We start from the raw sequence: 17,970 nt of genomic DNA, 5'->3' as shown, positions 1-17,970 counted from the left end.
CAAATTTACTCTATGCTTCTTTATAATACATATTAATTAAGCTACATCAATGATATGCATATCATATTTTTTTCCAGTTTTTCAGTTTCACCAAAATTAAATTTAAATAAATACATCATTATTTTAATTATTTTTCAAAATGTTTAGTGACTTACACTGTATTTTGTGCAATAAATTTGGGAAGGTAAGTCTGAATAACTTCTTACTCACCTTAATATTTTTAAATATCTTTTTTAAATCGTTTATTTGGGTTGAATTTAGTAGATTCCTTACCTCTACTTCCATTAGCTGTGAAGAATCTGTATCTGAACTATCTGAATCGTCTTTTGGTGTTGCAAAAACAACTCTTCTTTTCTTGATTGCAGAATCAATACAGTCATGTTTCAGTATACTCCTTTGCGGGGTTTTCATGGTAGAAGAGCCTTGTGGGGTTTTGGATGTTAATTTGGGCATTCTGTTGGCAGACACAGGAGTGTAAGCTGTTGTTGATACTCTGGTACCTGTAGGTTTAGGTGTAGTAGCAACGCAAGGTTGCTGAGGAGTGTTTGTTCTGTTACCATTAAACGTTACAGATCGGCCATGTTGCGGAGTCTGATAATATAAAGTTCCAGTTACACATGTAAGATATAACACAGCTTCATAATATAATGTCACAACATGACATTACAGTCATATAATCTACGGATGCAATCTTTAATTATTTAAGGTCTATTGTATGAAGAAAATGCTTCCAGTGCATTTCTTTGCAATATTGATCATTCACCTACTATTGAAATACGTTTAAGTCCCATATATTTTTCCGTAATATATTTAATCGAAAAAAAATACCAAATTTGGTCAAATCATAGAGTTGATATCCTTATGGAGATAATACTTAATTAAAAATGTCATAGTTAATCAGGACTGTAGCAATGATGGGGGATTCTGTTGTTACGCTCTGTTGGTGCCATAGTCCACACGTAGGTAAACATCACATATGAGAACCGCTTTGTATAACCTTTGACCAAAGGTATGTTTGTCAAAAGATAGATATTTACAGACAATGCTAATGTCATCTTATTTTCGTCGTTTCTATATATGAATCTCTTTAAACATTAATTAAAATCCTACTTAAAATCTTTAAATCCTTTAAAAACTATTATCAGAGATTGGTCATATGAAAATAGTTTAACATATATTTAAGGAATAGATTTTTATTTTGTTGAAGTTATAAGGGTATAATGATAATGGAGTATATATATACGTGTAAATTATGTAACCCCGGCGAAATGAAAATGTAAATGAATATTATTTATTCTCACGACAGTTGGATAATTTTTATTAAAATATCCATATTTTTTAACTCTCCCGTCATCGTCAACGAGCTGATTGAGTCATTCCTATGTTCCCGCCAAAAGTGAGGTCATGATCCCACGTTAATTGCTACGCCAGCGACTATTCCCCTAACTATGGAATCGCCACACATGTTGTACTATCATTATACACTGGTAATGATAATACTAGAAAGCATGGTTATTGAGTCCACATCAGTGCAAACTGTAAATATAGGGAGTTAACCATGGAAAGTCAAGCGAACAAACAGTTTGGCACGAGCCCATACAATGCACTGTACACAGGCAAGAGAGAAGCGGGTACATGCGCTCGATTAAGAGGCAACTGAGAGTTATTCTCTACCTAGTTTTAAGTAATACATCGCTGTTCTAAAATCATCAGAATGGAGTATACAGTTCTACTGAAGTATTGTGTTTTTTATTTTGTATGTCAAGATATATATACTAGTTGTAATAACCACTATTAAGTTGGCAGGAGTAATAAAATGCCAAGTCAAACATGATGATTTAACAGGTGTTTGATTTTAACAAAGTTTATATACCTATTATCGGTGTCAGAATTCTCAAATTCGATACAGACTGAGTGTATTACTGTTATACAACTGACAATCATTAAAATTTGAGGTAATTCTAGATTTCCTTTGAAGGATTTAATGTCATTGGAAGTAAGTAATTCCTATTTGGGCGTTTTCATTTAATATTGTACTCATTTTGTATTCAGCTTGTAAGTTGCACAGATACGTTACAAGGCACAACATCTTTAATCCTTCTGAAAAACTTGATTACTTCATTCTTCCTACCAATGTACTGTACTCTGACGTTCAAATTACCATTTTGATATCATTTCATATCATTATTTTGAAAAGCATAAAAACTTCTATTATAAAACTGAAAGCTACTGGTAAATATGGTTACTTGTAAATCAAATTGATAAGAGACTTGATCCTGAAACAGAAACATTCAAACCTGTGGAACAGGAGTAGTTTGTTCTTTTCTTGGTCTGGGGCTCGATGTTGTCTTTTCCTTTACTGGATCAGTCTGAGTTGTAGAAGATGTAAGCGTCTTTTTCTGACTAGCTATCACATCAGCCAGTTCTGAAATCTTCTCTTCCTAATAATTATTGTAAGATGTATACACAAAATTATAATTAAGTTGTTCTAAAGAAAGGAGTTTCAATGAACTACAACTACCAGTATCCACCATGTAGATACAAAACTCTGAAGTTTGAAAGCAATAGTGAATTTATAGTGATGGTGGTAGTTTGCTTTAAACAGAAATAGAAGTAGCGAGTTAATTGGCAAGAAGCTTGTAAACAGACATAGCATGCCAATAATCCAAATACAGATCAAAACATCCAGGAGAGCATCAAGAATATTTCAATTGTATCATATTATAGTTATTGTTGATTAAGACAGAGCCAATAACAAACCAAACCTTAGTTGATAATGTTTCTTCAAGATCTGTCATTTTTATGGAATATTTCTTGCATCTTTCTTCAAATGATTGCTGAAAGTACAGAAAACATTATTATGTATCTTTTTCCATTCATTGCATTTTCATATTGATATCAAAAGAGTCAATAGATTTTATACTATTAATAAATAAATGTCTCCCATTGCATATTATAATAAATTCATATTGTCATGCATCAAACTTACCCTTTCTTCTTCTGAGATGTCTATTTGTTTTTTAAGTTGATCAATTTCTGCATTTAAGTCTTGCAATCTTTGTTCAACCTAAAACAATAATCAAGAATTTTTTTTAAAGTTTATATGTCATGATAAAATACTTGGTTGCTGTCCTATATTGGCATTAACATGACAGAAGGAAAACATTTGGTTACAACTAATCCAATCAAATCTTTAAAACCAAATAACTACAGATTTCAATATGTTAACGTTTAAAGTATTAAATTTAAAGAAGCAAAATGACGGCTATGCATACATAACACTAAATAGAAGTGATTTATTTTGGATTCCTGATATCACATTGATAATTTAATGGCATAGCCTTTAATATGCATTCGGATTCCTGATATCAGATATTACATAACTTAATGGCATAGCTTTACACATTGTGGTGATATGAGTGTGTAATCATTGTGGTTGTAACTCTGATCTGAGGTCTATGTACCTCTGTCCGCGAACTGTCTCCATCCCTCTCTACTCTAACTATCTTAGCTTTCAGTGATTTGATTTCTTTGTCTTTCTGTACCACAAGTTTATGATTTTCCTGTTGATATTTCTCTAATGTGCTGGTCATGTTTGCTATCTCTGCCTCACATTTCTTGGAGATTTCCTCCTTTTCTTTCATTGCGTTTTCACTCAGGATTTGCATCTCATTTGCCTTAAAAAAATATATAGCAAACAACCAAACAAAATTAGAAGAAAATTCATGATATCATTTACAAAGATAAAGTGTTTTGATATACTCAACAAAAGCCAAAGAAAACTTTAAATGGTTATACAAAAAGATTTTATTTGATAGTTTAAAGATCAACGCTAAGGCTAAATTCACCGCAACTATCATCGACTTTGATCATTGCAAATGCTGTTTCATGTAATGAAAACTTTTTCAGTTGAAATAAACAATAATATTACGACAATATAATTTCATATACAGTGTCCAATATCATTATCATTTTTCATACCTGTTGCTTGGCTTCTTCAACTGTCTCTTTATCTGAACAAGCCTCTGTTTTCAGACTATCTATATGTTCCTGAAGTTCAGATTTTTCTTTATCTGCTTCTTCAAGAGCTAGATTTAGCTTTTGTATCTCCTTTTCCTTAATATCTGTTTGTTTATTCTGGGATGTCAACTTGCTCTTTAGACTTTTTACCTGAAATCCACAAAAGAATAATATTTTACTTCAGTTGACTTTACAAACAGCAGCAAACAAGGCTAGCATCAATCAAATGAATGCTTACTTCCTTTTCCACTTCTTTCATTTGTTTTGTTTTAGAAGACACAGTTTCTTTCAATGTTTTGATTTTTTCTTCTAGTGCGGATGCCTCCTTTGTTCTTGATTCTATTTCTCCATTCATGTTTTCATCCTGTTGGAACAAAATACAGCATATATTCTGAGTGACTAAAATTCTTACCTTTGTACACATATTTCTCCCATCAAAATGTATTATCTAATTGATAATAGGAAAGTAGGATAACACTTGATAGAATTTCAATAACAGGCATTGTCAATGAAAGCATATCATAAGTCAAGTATGAAATCAACAAATAAAAACAAATAAATGAAAAATAAAAGTAGGTAAATAACAGCTAAAAGAAGGTTCAGATTGATCAAAATGGAATTTGAAAGTCAATAATAATTTGTATCTTAAATTCAACTATTATCACTTGAATAACTATCTATTTATGTAGTTGTTCATGATATCAAACCTCCACACAGAGTATACAATAGACATTAAATCACCTGTTTATCTATTTCTCCTCTCAATTCTTCATTCTCTTTAACTTTATGTTCAACTTCTTCTGTTAGCTCAGCAATCTTTTCTCTGAAACAATACATGTATCATGCAAAGGTGTGCAACAACATTATTTTGAAGTGCAAATACTTTCAGAATATGGTAATTATTTTTTCACATTAATACCAGTAACATAATTGTTCGTTTGATGCTTTAAATTTGAAACATGATAAAACTGCAATTATTGGGTTTTCCTCATTTTGGGTAAATTAATAACTATTTTAAATATTTTGTCACAATTATTTACACTAATTAAAACAGAAATTTGCATTTTATATTTCTTAAGATACAGTGATGTACCCAGAAATGTCAAGCTTTTTTGTGGGAGGTTTTCGAATAGCAAGAACCCTTTTCATGCAAGGTCCTCAATAAACAGTACATTTTTACGTGAAATACACATTTTAAGGATCAATGTAAAATAAATAGCAGTAAACAACTAGTAATTTAAACAAAAAAATGAATAAGACAAAAAACCTTCACTTTTAACAAAATTGCAATGAAAGCTAAAAACAAGAGGCCCAAAGGGCCTTAACGGTCATCTGACTACCTTGGCAATAGTAAAACTAATTATATATGGTGTCACTTTGTCAGGACCATGTCAGGATCATTTTCAATTTCTTTCAACAAATTTTATTTCAAACAAGAGGCCCAAGGGCCTTAACATATAGGAAATTAATTAGATATAGTGTCATGGTAGCCATCTTCGATTTGTGATCAACCAGAGATGTAACAATACTTTGTCGGGACCATGTCAGGATCATTTCATGCAAGTTTCAGCCAAATCGCAGTGGTAGAACTTGAGAAGAAGTTCAAAATGTGTTTTCAAGATGGCGGCTGTGGCGGTCATCTTGCATTTCGGATCGACCCGAAAAATAACAACACTTTGTCGGGACCATGTCAGGATCATTTCATGCAAGTTTCAGTCAAATCGCACCAGTAGAACTTGAGAAGAACTTCAAAATGTTTCAAGATGGCGGCTGTGGCGGCCATCTTGGATTTCGGATCGACCTAAAAAATAACAACACTTTGTCAGGACCATGTCAGGATCATTTCATGCAAGTTTCAGTCAAATCGCACCGGTAGAACTTGAGAAGAAGTTCAAAATGTGTTTTCAAGATGGCGGCTGTGGCGGCCATCTTGCATTTCGGATCGACCCGAAAAATAACAACACTTTGTCGGGACCATGTCAGGATCATTTCATGCAAGTTTCAGTCAAATCGCACCGGTAGAACTTGAGAAGAAGCTCAAAATGTGTTTTCAAGATGGCGGCTGTGGCGGCCATCTTGGATTTAGGATCGACCCGAAAAAATAACAACACTTTGTCGGGACCATATCAGGATCATTTCATGCAAGTTTCAGCCAAATCGCACCGGTAGAACTTGAGAAGAAGTTCAAAATGTGTTTTCAAGATGGCGGCTGTGGCGGCCATCTTGGATTTCGGATCGACCCGAAAAATAACAACACTTTGTCGGGACCATGTCAGGATCGCTTCATGCAAGTTTTAGTCAAATCGCACCGGTAGAGCTTGAGAAGAAGCTCAAAATGTGTTTTCAAGATGGCGTCTGTGGCGGCCATCTTGGATTTCGGATCGACCCGAAAAATAACAACACTTTGTCGGGACCATGTCAGGATCATTTCATGCAAGTTTCAGCCAAATCGCACCGGTAGAACTTGAGAAGAAGTTCAAAATGTGTTTTCAAGATGGCGGCTGTGGCGGCCATCTTGGATTTCGGATCGACCCGAAAAATAACAACACTTTGTCGGGACCATGTCAGGATCATTTCATGCAAGTTTCAGTCAAATCGCACCGGTAGAACTTGAGAAGAAGTTCAAAATGTGTTTTCAAGATGGCGGCTGTGGCGGCCATCTTGGATTTCGGATCGACCCGAAAAATAACAACACTTTGTCGGGACCATGTCAGGATCATTTCATGCAAGTTTTAGTCAAATCGCACCGGTAGAGCTTGAGAAGAAGCTCAAAATGTGTTTTCAAGATGGCGGCTGTGGCGGCCATCTTGGATTTAGGATCGACCCGAAAAATAACAACACTTTGTCGGGACCATATCAGGATCATTTCATGCAAGTTTCAGCCAAATCGCATCGGTAGAACTTGAGAAGAAGTTCAAAATGTTGTTTCAAGATGGCGGCTGTTGTGCGGCCATCTTGGATTATGGTTCATCCGACCCCCCTGAAAAATATAACAAACACTTTCGTCGGGACCATGTCAGGAATCATTTCTTGCAGTTTCTGCCAAATCGCATCGGTAGTTTAGAACTTGAGAAGAACTTCAATTGATCGTTTTCAAGATGGCGGCTGTGGCGGCCATCTTGCATTTCGGATCGACCCGAAAAATAACAACACTTTGTCGGGACCATGTCAGGATCATTTCATGCAAGTTTCAGTCAAATCGCACCAGTAGAACTTGAGAAGAACTTCAAAATGTGTTTTCAAGATGGCGACTGTGGCGGCCATCTTGGATTTCGGATCGACCCGAAAAATAACAACACTTTGTCAGGATCATGTCAGGATCATTTCATGCAAGTTTCAGTCAAATCGCACCGGTAGAACTTGAGAAGAAGTTCAAAATGTGTTTTCAAGATGGCGGCTGTGGCGGCCATCTTGGATTTCGGATCGACCCGAAAAATAACAACACTTTGTCGGGACCATGTCAGGATCATTTCATGCAAGTTTTAGTCAAATCGCACCGGTAGAACTTGAGAAGAAGTTCAAAATGTGTTTTCAAGATGGCGGCTGTGGCGGCTATCTTGGATTTCGGATCGACCCGAAAAATAACAACACTTTGTCGGGACCATGTCAGGATCATTTCATGCAAGTTTTAGTCAAATCGCACCGGTAGAGCTTGAGAAGAAGCTCAAAATGTGTTTTCAAGATGGCGTCTGTGGCGGCCATCTTGGATTTAGGATCAACCCGAAAAATAACAACACTTTGTCGGGACCATATCAGGATCATTTCATGCAAGTTTCAGCCAAATCGCATCGGTAGAACTTGAGAAGAAGTTCAAAATGTGTTTTCAAGATGGCGGCTGTGGCGGCCATCTTGGATTTCGGATCAACCTAAAAAATAACAACACTTTGTCGGGACCATGTCAGGATCATTTCATGCAAGTTTTAGTCAAATCACACCAGTAGAGCTTGAGAAGAAGTTCAAAATGTGTTTTCAAGATGGCGGCTGTGGTGGCCATCTTGCATTTCGGATCGACCCGAAAAAATAACAACACTTTGTCGGGACCATGTTAGGATCATTTCATGCAAGTTTCAGTCAAATCGCACCAGTAGAACTTGAGAAGAACTTCAAAATGTGTTTTCAAGATGGCGGCTGTGGCGGCCATCTTGGATTTCGGATCAACCTAAAAAATAACAACACTTTGTCAGGACCATTTCAGGATCATTTCATGCAAGTTTCAGTCAAATTGCACCGGTAGAACTTGAGAAGAAGTTCAAAATGTGTTTTCAAGATGGCGGCTGTGGCGGCCATCTTGGATTATGGATCAACCCGAAAAATAACAACACTTTGTCGGGACCATGTCAGGATCATTTCGTGCAAGTTTCAGCCAAATCGCAGTGGTAGAACTTGAGAAGAAGTTCAAAATGTGTTTTCAAGATGGCAGCTGTGGCGGCCATCTTGCATTTCGGATCGACCCGAAAAATAACAACACTTTGTCGGGACCATGTCAGGATCAATTTCATGCAAGTTTCAGTCAAATCGCACCAGTAGAACTTGAGAAGAACTTCAAAATGTGTTTTCAAGATGGCGGCTGTGGCGGCCATCTTGGATTTCGGATCGACCCGAAAAATAACAACACTTTGTCAGGATCATGTCAGGATCATTTCATGCAAGTTTCAGTCAAATCGCACCGGTAGAACTTGAGAAGAAGTTCAAAATGTGTTTTCAAGATGGCGGCTGTGGCGGCCATCTTGGATTTCGGATCGACCCGAAAAATAACAACACTTTGTCGGGACCATGTCAGGATCATTTCATGCAAGTTTTAGTCAAATCGCACCGGTAGAGCTTGAGAAGAAGCTCAAAATGTGTTTTCAAGATGGCGTCTGTGGCGGCCATCTTGGATTTAGGATCGACCCGAAAAATAACAACACTTTGTCTGGACCATATCAGGATCATTTCATGCAAGTTTCAGCCAAATCGCATCGGTAGAACTTGAGAAGAAGTTCAAAATGTGAAAAGTTAACGCACGGCGCACGGCACACGGCACACGGCACACGGCGCACGGCGACGCGACGACGACGGACGAAACATGATGACTATAGGTCATCCTGACCCTTCGGGTCAGATGACCTAAAAACCCAAAAGCAACAGTCAGAGAAATTTTTTTTCGAAAATTTCAGAAAAAAAATAAAATAGCAGCTTGGGTTTGATTATAAGTAAATCAACGCAAATAAAACCAAAGAAGTTCTTACTGAAGACCATTTATGGTCTGATTGGCAGATTCTAAAGATTCTTCTAAGATTTTCTCTGTCTTGTTCAAGTTCTGCTCATCAACATTAGAAAACGTTCAATTAATAAAATATAGAAACATGGGTAAATATCATCCCATATGTCATCAAAGGAATTTAGCACAAGAACATTCAGATATGTTACTGAGAAAATTGGGTAAAATATCTATGCAAGTACAAGATATTTACTAGTATAAGGATTACCAACTGATTAAGATTTTAAAAATTAACCTTGATCTTGTTCATGTAACAAGTGCAATAAACTTTCATTATTTATAATTTAGTTGAACAGCATATTAATTGATATTATAATGTATTACAATCCACTCTAAAAACAAAATACTGTATGTCATTTCATATTTAAGTTTTGTAGCTGTGTCTTTTTGAAATATTATTAACAAACCTTTATTTCTTCTTGTAAATTTTTTGCATCAGATTTGATTGATGCAAGCTCACCCTCTGTATCTACCATCTGACTTTGCATCTTATACAATTTTGAAGATGTTGTCTCATGACTTGCTCTACAAAATACAAATTTTAACATCTCTACAAATGTCAAAAGTCCTCGATTATTAAATCTTTGGTACCTTTCATCATATACTAGATATCATGGTTGCACAAGACCTTGAAAGTAGCTGAGGTGAAGTACACATTTATCAATTCAACCTTTGAAAGTCATAAGTCTTTTTCTCGCACCTCGGACAGGGAAATCTCACATGATACCCAGTGCTAGATTTTTCTATCTCGTCCGATCTGTCTGGTACCTTTACGCGTTTTTTGGCGGAAATTTACACCATTCATGTAACAGTCCGCGCATGTGACGTCATACTCTCGAATCGATGACGTCACACGCTTCAGACAATCAATATTATTAGAAATATGTACATTCAGCATTTACCATGCATTGTTTGGTTGTTGTTTTTAATGATTAAAATAGTATGTACCGATTGATCAGCTTTTTTCTTTGATATAACCGAACTATAGTTTTACGCGGAAGGACTAAATTCGAAGCGCAGATGAAATGGTCAATCGGCTTTGAACCAGGAGGCCCAAGACGGGATAATTTTACTCTGAATGCGTTTATAGATGGTTTTATTTTATCTTAGAGGCGCGAGAAAAAAAATCTATTACCTTTAAGTGATCAAGATCGGGTTATCTCAGTCTCGGGCTAAGATTTTGTGACATCCCAACCTCGGCTAACGCCTCGGTTGGGATTATGTTACAAAATCTTAGCCCTCGACTGAGATAACCCGATCTCGATCACTTACAGGAAACAGATTTTATTAATCTTGTGCAGTCATATTGTTTGTTTGTTTGTTTGTTGGTTTGATTATTTAAACATCCTGTAATAAACGTAGGACTTGTATTTACCAGTAATGTTTATACTCTGGCCATTTGCAATGTGCGTGTGTGTTATGAGAGATTCTGATCGTTATTTAGAGCTTAGGATACCAAATTAATGTACATGGGAAATGTTGGGAAGTCAGGACATAGATTTTACCTATATATATTCACATAATAGTAATAGTTGACCGATAATCACAGCTGTGATGCATCTAAGTGGATTTGATTATGATGGTATCTGACCAGTCAACGCGCCCGTATATTCGTCGTATGTCAATTACGATGCTGTAGAGCTATCTCCTACTAAACTAGCGACTTTGAGAGAGAGAGAGAGAGACTTAGAGGAAGACCAAAACTGTTATGTAATTTTAAACATGTTCCACCTAAATAAATTGATAGACTTAAAAGAAGTTTGTCTATTGTCTTTGAGAAGCGGCCTTGGATGGATCAACGAATCGGCTAATTCCTGTTACAATCCTATTAACAGCCAGGGTCATGTAAGGACGTGCAGTCATATACCTTTCCTCTGCAAGTAAATCTGTCATTTCCTGCAAATCTCTGGATAAAGAGTTTCCCACTTCACATTTAGTTTGCAGCTGCTTTTGCAACTCTTCAAATCTTTTCTGAAAGGAAAGGTGATTTTTTAAAACTTTAAAACCAATAATGGATGGAATAACAAGAGGCCCAGAGGGCCTGTATCGCTCACCTGGTTTGTAATGTCAAGTCATGTTCTGAATACAGGTTCACTGTCTCTTTTCTGAAGGAATTTTAATATTTACCTCTTATTTTCCCTATTGGGCCCCACCCCTCCTGCCCCCCTTCCCCCCAGGATATTTGTGGCCAAATTTGGTTACAATCCATGCAGAACTCTAGGACAAGTAGCGATTTATAGGATTTACCTCTATTTCCCCTATTGGGCCCCGCCCCTCCTGCCCCCGGGAGGTCAGAGCCAAAATTTATACAGTTCTGTTCCCCTTCTCCCAAGGATGTTTGTGGCCAAATTTGGTTACAATCCATGTAGAACTCTAGGACAAGTAGCGATTTATAGGATTTACCTCTATTTCCCCTATTGGGCCCCGCCCCTCCTGCCCCCGGGAGGTCAGAGCCAAAATTTATACAAGTTCTGTTCCCCTTCCCCCAAGGATGTTTGTGGCCAAATTTGGTTACAATCCATGCAGAACTCTAGGACAAGTAGCGATTTATAGGATTTACCTCTATTTCCCCTATTGGGCCCCGCCCCTCCTGCCCCGGGGGTGGGGTCAGAGCCAAAATTTATACAAGTTCTGTTCCTCTTCCCCTAAGGATGTTTGTGGCCAAATTTGGTTACAATCCATGTAGAACTCTAGGACAAGTAGCGATTTATAGGATTTACCTCTATTACGCCCTATTGGGCCCTGCCCCTCCTGCCCCTGGGGGGTCAGAGCCAAAATTTATACAAGTTCTGTTCCCCTTCACCCAAGGATGTTTGTGGCCAAATTTGGTCACAATCCATGTGGAACTCTATGACTAGTAGCGATTTAAATTAAATGTTGACGGACGGACGGACGACGGACGCCGCACCATGACATAAGCTCACCGGCCCTTCGGGCCAGGTGAGCTAAAAACGATGTTTAAATGATGATGAAATAGTATCAAATTAACATGTATGTCATTGTTCTAATCAATCTTTACTCTATTTACTGACAAAATACAACAAGTGTTGGTATATTTGCTGTGACCTACCAACTGATGCCGCGGCTCAGTAGCTACAGTGATAGGAAAGTGAGTCGATACAGCAATTTGACATTAAGTATGTAATCTCCGCTGTGATTGGTTGCGATAGCTCCGTGGGCATGGCTACGATACGAAGATTCAGAAAATAATCGGTATTATCAAACATATCACTTCTATATAAGTCTCAGTCACAACAGTCTTTTCCATAGCAAATATTTACACATATCCACATTCCTCCATCAGATTAGGAAGAAATGAATCTATTATAGCAGTTGTAACTGCGTTATTTAGTGAAGTCGTATGTTAGCCGTGGGTTTTTCTGTAATCCGTGTCTCATGAGTCGAAATACATATTCCGCTACATTAAATCCGGAGACTGATATTTATATAACAAACTAACATCTGGCTGCAACAACGTAGCTCTGAGCAACGGGCGGAGAATTTCTGACAGATGGTCATCTTCAGAGCTACGACTCCGTCCCATTGATTGTAAATGCAAATTACAATTCATGTGTGTCATATAAATTTGCAATTAAATTAAAAAATATCCAACATTTCTAAAACAAACTAATTATCCTTTTACCCACCTTCATGTCTAAATTATGCTGTAAGCACATTTCGACTGACATTTCCAGCATGGTTCACTTGGCCACCATGATGCTTCTCATTACTTTACCATATTTGGAATAACCTACACACAATTTTTTAATACAGAAGATGATATCACAGATATTTTCACTCGAGTTTGAAAAACTATTTTGGGTAAAACCCAAGTGATACTGGTATTTATTAAGTTTCATAACGTTTATTTGGAGTTTGTTGACTTTTTTTAAACTTTCAAACTTTTTGCCTGGTGATTGTTTCATTTCGTCACGGTTTTCGCTTAATCGAACATGGCAGTGTATTTGAACAGAATTATGTGTGTGTTGTGTTTGTCTTGGATTTTGTCACTTATAGTTGACAAAAAATTGTAATCAGCAGATTTGTTATCTGAAAATTGATCATGTTTGTTAGTACAATACATTTACATATGGGTATTATCCAGGAGAATTTGTATCAGGTAACATATGTTCCGCCTTTCAGTCGCCATAATAGTCAATGAGAGGCCCTGTTACTTGTATGGCGCTGAATGGGTTACCTTACAGCATCATACACCTGCTGTGTAACCGACTCAGCCCTGTTGTATTTTGACAGTAATAATAAAATATATAGCATTCATAGTAACTCGCTAACGGCATTTAATAATTAGTAATGAAACTCTTAAATACAAGATAGCATTAACAAAAATTATTAATTATCAAAAACACTTTAGTAATTTGGATTTCATATTCAATTGGTTTTAATTAACAAGAGGCCCATGGGCCTTAACGGTCACCTGATATTTGATAAAAGTTAGTTATGTCATTTACTGGCCAACTGATGTCTTTTGTTCATGAGATAGGAACATAGATCTAATAGGTCTACATACAAAGTTTTATTAAGATTGGTGCATACTAACTCACATTATCCTGTTCACAAGGTTCAATGATTATTATCGCAAAGGGCAATAACTCCATAATTAAGTTAAAGCCGAATCAAGCTGATTTTCTAACTTATTCGAAATCTTTCCAATGTTAGTCTACATATAAAGTTTCATTAAGCTGAGTGCATATTTACTAAAGTTATTGTGTTCACAAGGTCCAATAATAATTATCATTGCAAAGGGCGTTAACTCCGTAATTTACTGTAAAATCAAGCTGATTTTCAAAATTGTTCGAGATCTTTCCAATGTTATTCTACATACAAAGTTTCATTAAGCTTGGTATATATTTACTCAAGTTATCACGTTCACAAGGAAATGTTAACGGACGTCGCACAACACACGACGGACGACACACTACGACGGACAAAAGACTATCACAATGATCACCTTGACCTATGGTCAGTTGACCTAAAATCAGTACAAACCATGCAGGTTTTAATCTCTTGTTCTGCAGCCATAAGGTTTTCTTTGAGAGTTGTTTTATCTAAGGCAAGATTTTCCACGTCTGCATTCAGTTTGTAAATTGTCATCTGCAAATTTAAAGTTCATTTTAACTTTCTATATAGTATTACTGACATGTTATTTTGATTTAAAATGACACATGTACAATCAGGAGTAACTTTTTCAATAATTTTTCAATAATACTTCAACTCCAAAGGAGAGTCACTGTATTTATCTAGAACGAATATACATGTCCCCGGCCCATTATACCTTTCGGCCTATGTGTCCTAGTGGAGCACTGCATGCCTCCGAAGATCACTCGGGCACAATTTTCGATACTTTTTTGTAGGATTCCAATTATTTTATGCGTATACATGCATTTATATATTATTTTTGTTTAAAACAAACATAACTTGGCGCCCACCAAAGAATTATCTATGTCTAACAATGGAAAGAAGGATCTTTTCCCTGCTTTTCAAACTTTTACAACCATACTACATATGAAATTTAAGACAGATCGCTTCATTACTTCTGAGACTATGGTACTATATGCACAACTAGGGCCCAAGGGGAGCCTATGCATGGAATTTGAGAGATGTCCCTTTAGAAATTTCTGACAAATAGCGATAGCTATCAAAATCCAAGATGGCAGCTGGTCGGCCATCTTGTTGACCGATCATTTATCAAAGGCAATAGGGCCCCAGGGGAACCTACTTATGAAATTTGAGACAGATCCATTTAGTTCTTTCTGAGAAATAGTGGTAACAAACTCTAACTATCAAAATTGAAGATGGCTGCCAGCTTGCAGGTGATCATGTTGTTGACAGATAAGTCCCATAATGCAATATGCACAACTAGGGCCCTCGCGGAACCTACATGTGAAATTTGAGAATGATCCCTTCAGTGCTTTCTGAGAAAAAGCGGTAACAAACTTTTATAATCTAAATCCAAGATGGCTGCCGATCGGCCATATTATGGTCCGATCAGTCCCAAAATGCATTATGCACAACTAGGGGCAAAGTATGCATGGAATTTGAGAAAGATCCCTTCAGTACTTTCTGAGAAATAGCAGTAACAAACTTTAACTATCAAAATCCAAGATGGCTGCCTGGCTGCCATCTTGTTGACCGATCAGTCCCAAAATGATATATGCACAACTTGGGTCCAGGGGAACCTACATATGAAATTTGAAAAAGATCCCTTCAGCATTTTTGAAAAATAGCGGTAACAAGAATTGTTAACAGATGGATGGACAAATGACAGACCACTGACCAAAGGCGATTTGAATAGCCCACCATCTGATGATGCTAGGATAAAAATCATAACTTGTAGACTTGCCCTATAAATTCCCTTCAGAAAGACCTTCATATATGTGTATGCACAAAAATAATATATCTAATGCATTTTTGTCAAATCAAAATGGTGCAGATTTGGACACAACTAATTAAAGATACATTTATTTAATAACCATTATGATGTTTATTTTGTAGAACTTTCACTTCTGCTGTCAAAAACATAATGAATAATAATAAAAATGATGTGGCCAATCCAAAGTACAGTTATTTGTTTGCAATTCAATTTGATGTTTCCCATGAGGTCTGCACCACATCGAGCAAGAATGGGGACAGTCTATGAACAGATTGACAAACAGGAAGGACTAAACATACATGCACCATGGTGGATTAATTGCCAGTACATATCGGTTGTACATATCTGATGCTGGCAATGATCACCAGGAAGGGCAATACCAAAGATAACAAGAGCACACAAATTGTTTAACAAATTGAAGAGTAGCCATGAACAGTCTGGTCCTGTACGTACCATTGCATGGATTCTGTATAATCAATATACCTGTCAAAGGATCCTATGGAATGATTTTTAAAGTGTACATTACCTCCTTGGTCATTACTTCATCTTTTCTGTCCACCAACTCAATGGTTAGTTTAGAAATTGTTGCCTCCAGTTCTTGGGTCTTGCTTTCTTCAATCTGCATCTTTTCCAGTAAGTTAACCTATAGACAATATGCTTGAATAATCAAATACATCCAGCATCCTTGTTACGATAAATCAATCATTTATATATTTCAATAATCATAATAATATATAAAGTTAAAAAGTATTATTCTTTATGAAACTGAAAACATTATATCAAAATATACATATACTTTCATATAATTAATTTTTATTTGTTTTCATATTATAGACTTTCTTTATGGCAGGTCCTTTTTCTTCATATATACTAAGAAGTAAAAATCAGAAAAGCGCGAAAACTCAATGTTATCATGACGTCACAACACATTGCGTATTGATTTAAAAAAAAAAAATCCATTGGAACATCAATGGAATCGTACGTTTAAACATATTTTATATGATCATGTAGTTTGAAAAATTACAGTCCGTTACAATAAGCGTACATGTGACGGCCAGCCTAGTGGGTAGTTCCGTTGATTGGTAGCTAGACAGTTTGCATGGTAGCTAGTCAGTTTGGCAACAACATTCAATAAGCTGTGTAAATCGTGGTTCTCATTGGCTGTCGCTTCAATGTAGGGGCGGAGCTAAACAGTCGGAAACGTGACGATTACCAAGATCAGAAACGTACATGTATTCTGTAGGCAGTAAATATATATACATACGATGATCGGCATCGTAAGCTTCATAATGTAAAAAAGATTACAAGAATACATGTACATTTTAATTAGAGTCTACCTTATGTGTAGACTCTGAATCAGCGCTACTGAAGTAGATCTAGGTATGGAAATAGCTACTGTTGTAGCGGAAAAGTCAGGCAGAAATTGTACAGAAAAAATATCACCTGCCTCTGACTGACTTTTCAGCAAGGTGTGGGAAACCAAATCTGGTACAATGTACATGTACCACCAACCATTGTGTCTTGTCCAAATAAATTCCGATCAAACACGGCTTTGCACATACATGGATGTTAGAAGGGGATGTTATTCCAGCTGTAGACGTATAGTTTTTAAATTTGTCACCAGTTTATTTAATCAGATAGATGCATTTGAATCTACTGGTGACAGTTTCTTGGCTTGAGTCATTTTAATTTTGTAAACTACAGCCGCATATTTGCCAACCTCTGAGAACATAAGGCCTACCTATTAGGGGGTTGCACACATATGAATCAATTGGATGTAATAAGTATTAAGACAATGCATTCAAACTTGACGTTTAGAATAATATCCCCTTCTAAAAATCCAGGTATGTGTCATAGCCGTGTTTGATCGAAATATATTTTGACAAGACATAATCGATTGTCAGCCGTACCTGATTTGGTTTCCACACCTTGCAGCAGAAAAGTCAGTCAGAAGAAGGTGATATCTTTTCCGCTGCAACAGTAGCTGGATTCGGCTGTGACATTATATGTAACATTACAATGGATAAAAGAATATAAACACGATGCAAAATTTGATCCATTGGAATTTTGGCAGATAAGCTACAGTATGAATATTCCCCAAAGTCCAGAAAAATGGTAAATAATTATTTATGAACAAAAAATCCTCAAAATATTCGCTTAATAAGTGGAACAAAACAATAACGAATTTTGAATAGTGATTGATTGCATATATTGTTCACATAATAAAATAGCACATAATGTGATCAAACAAATTGTACAATTTAACTGAGTCGGGTTTGAACATCAAATATCTGCTGAT

The 17,970-nt window shown here is 36.4% G+C and overlaps 1 protein-coding gene across 1 annotated transcript in view; it reads right to left on the bottom strand.

Moving 5' to 3' along the window:
• The window catches only part of LOC138334588 (synaptonemal complex protein 1-like), a 31,910-nt gene that overhangs the window by 3,916 nt on the left and 10,024 nt on the right, over window positions 1-17,970 (bottom strand). The window contains exons 13-25 of the mRNA XM_069283239.1: window positions 16,198-16,314; window positions 14,288-14,392; window positions 11,148-11,251; window positions 9,688-9,805; window positions 9,249-9,319; window positions 4,762-4,843; window positions 4,259-4,384; window positions 3,982-4,170; window positions 3,465-3,677; window positions 2,990-3,067; window positions 2,766-2,837; window positions 2,298-2,441; window positions 274-591 (exon numbers count right to left, since the gene is read on the bottom strand). Coding sequence (XP_069139340.1) covers window positions 274-591; window positions 2,298-2,441; window positions 2,766-2,837; window positions 2,990-3,067; window positions 3,465-3,677; window positions 3,982-4,170; window positions 4,259-4,384; window positions 4,762-4,843; window positions 9,249-9,319; window positions 9,688-9,805; window positions 11,148-11,251; window positions 14,288-14,392; window positions 16,198-16,314 — 1,737 coding nt within the window. The remainder of the gene's footprint in view (window positions 1-273; window positions 592-2,297; window positions 2,442-2,765; window positions 2,838-2,989; window positions 3,068-3,464; window positions 3,678-3,981; window positions 4,171-4,258; window positions 4,385-4,761; window positions 4,844-9,248; window positions 9,320-9,687; window positions 9,806-11,147; window positions 11,252-14,287; window positions 14,393-16,197; window positions 16,315-17,970) is intronic.

This window comes from Argopecten irradians, chromosome 1 (genome assembly GCF_041381155.1).
Source record: "Argopecten irradians isolate NY chromosome 1, Ai_NY, whole genome shotgun sequence".
Lineage (NCBI taxonomy): Eukaryota > Metazoa > Mollusca > Bivalvia > Pectinida > Pectinidae > Argopecten > Argopecten irradians.
The sequence above is the reverse complement of the archived record's forward strand: the minus strand, read 5'-3'. Positions and strand labels throughout refer to the sequence as shown.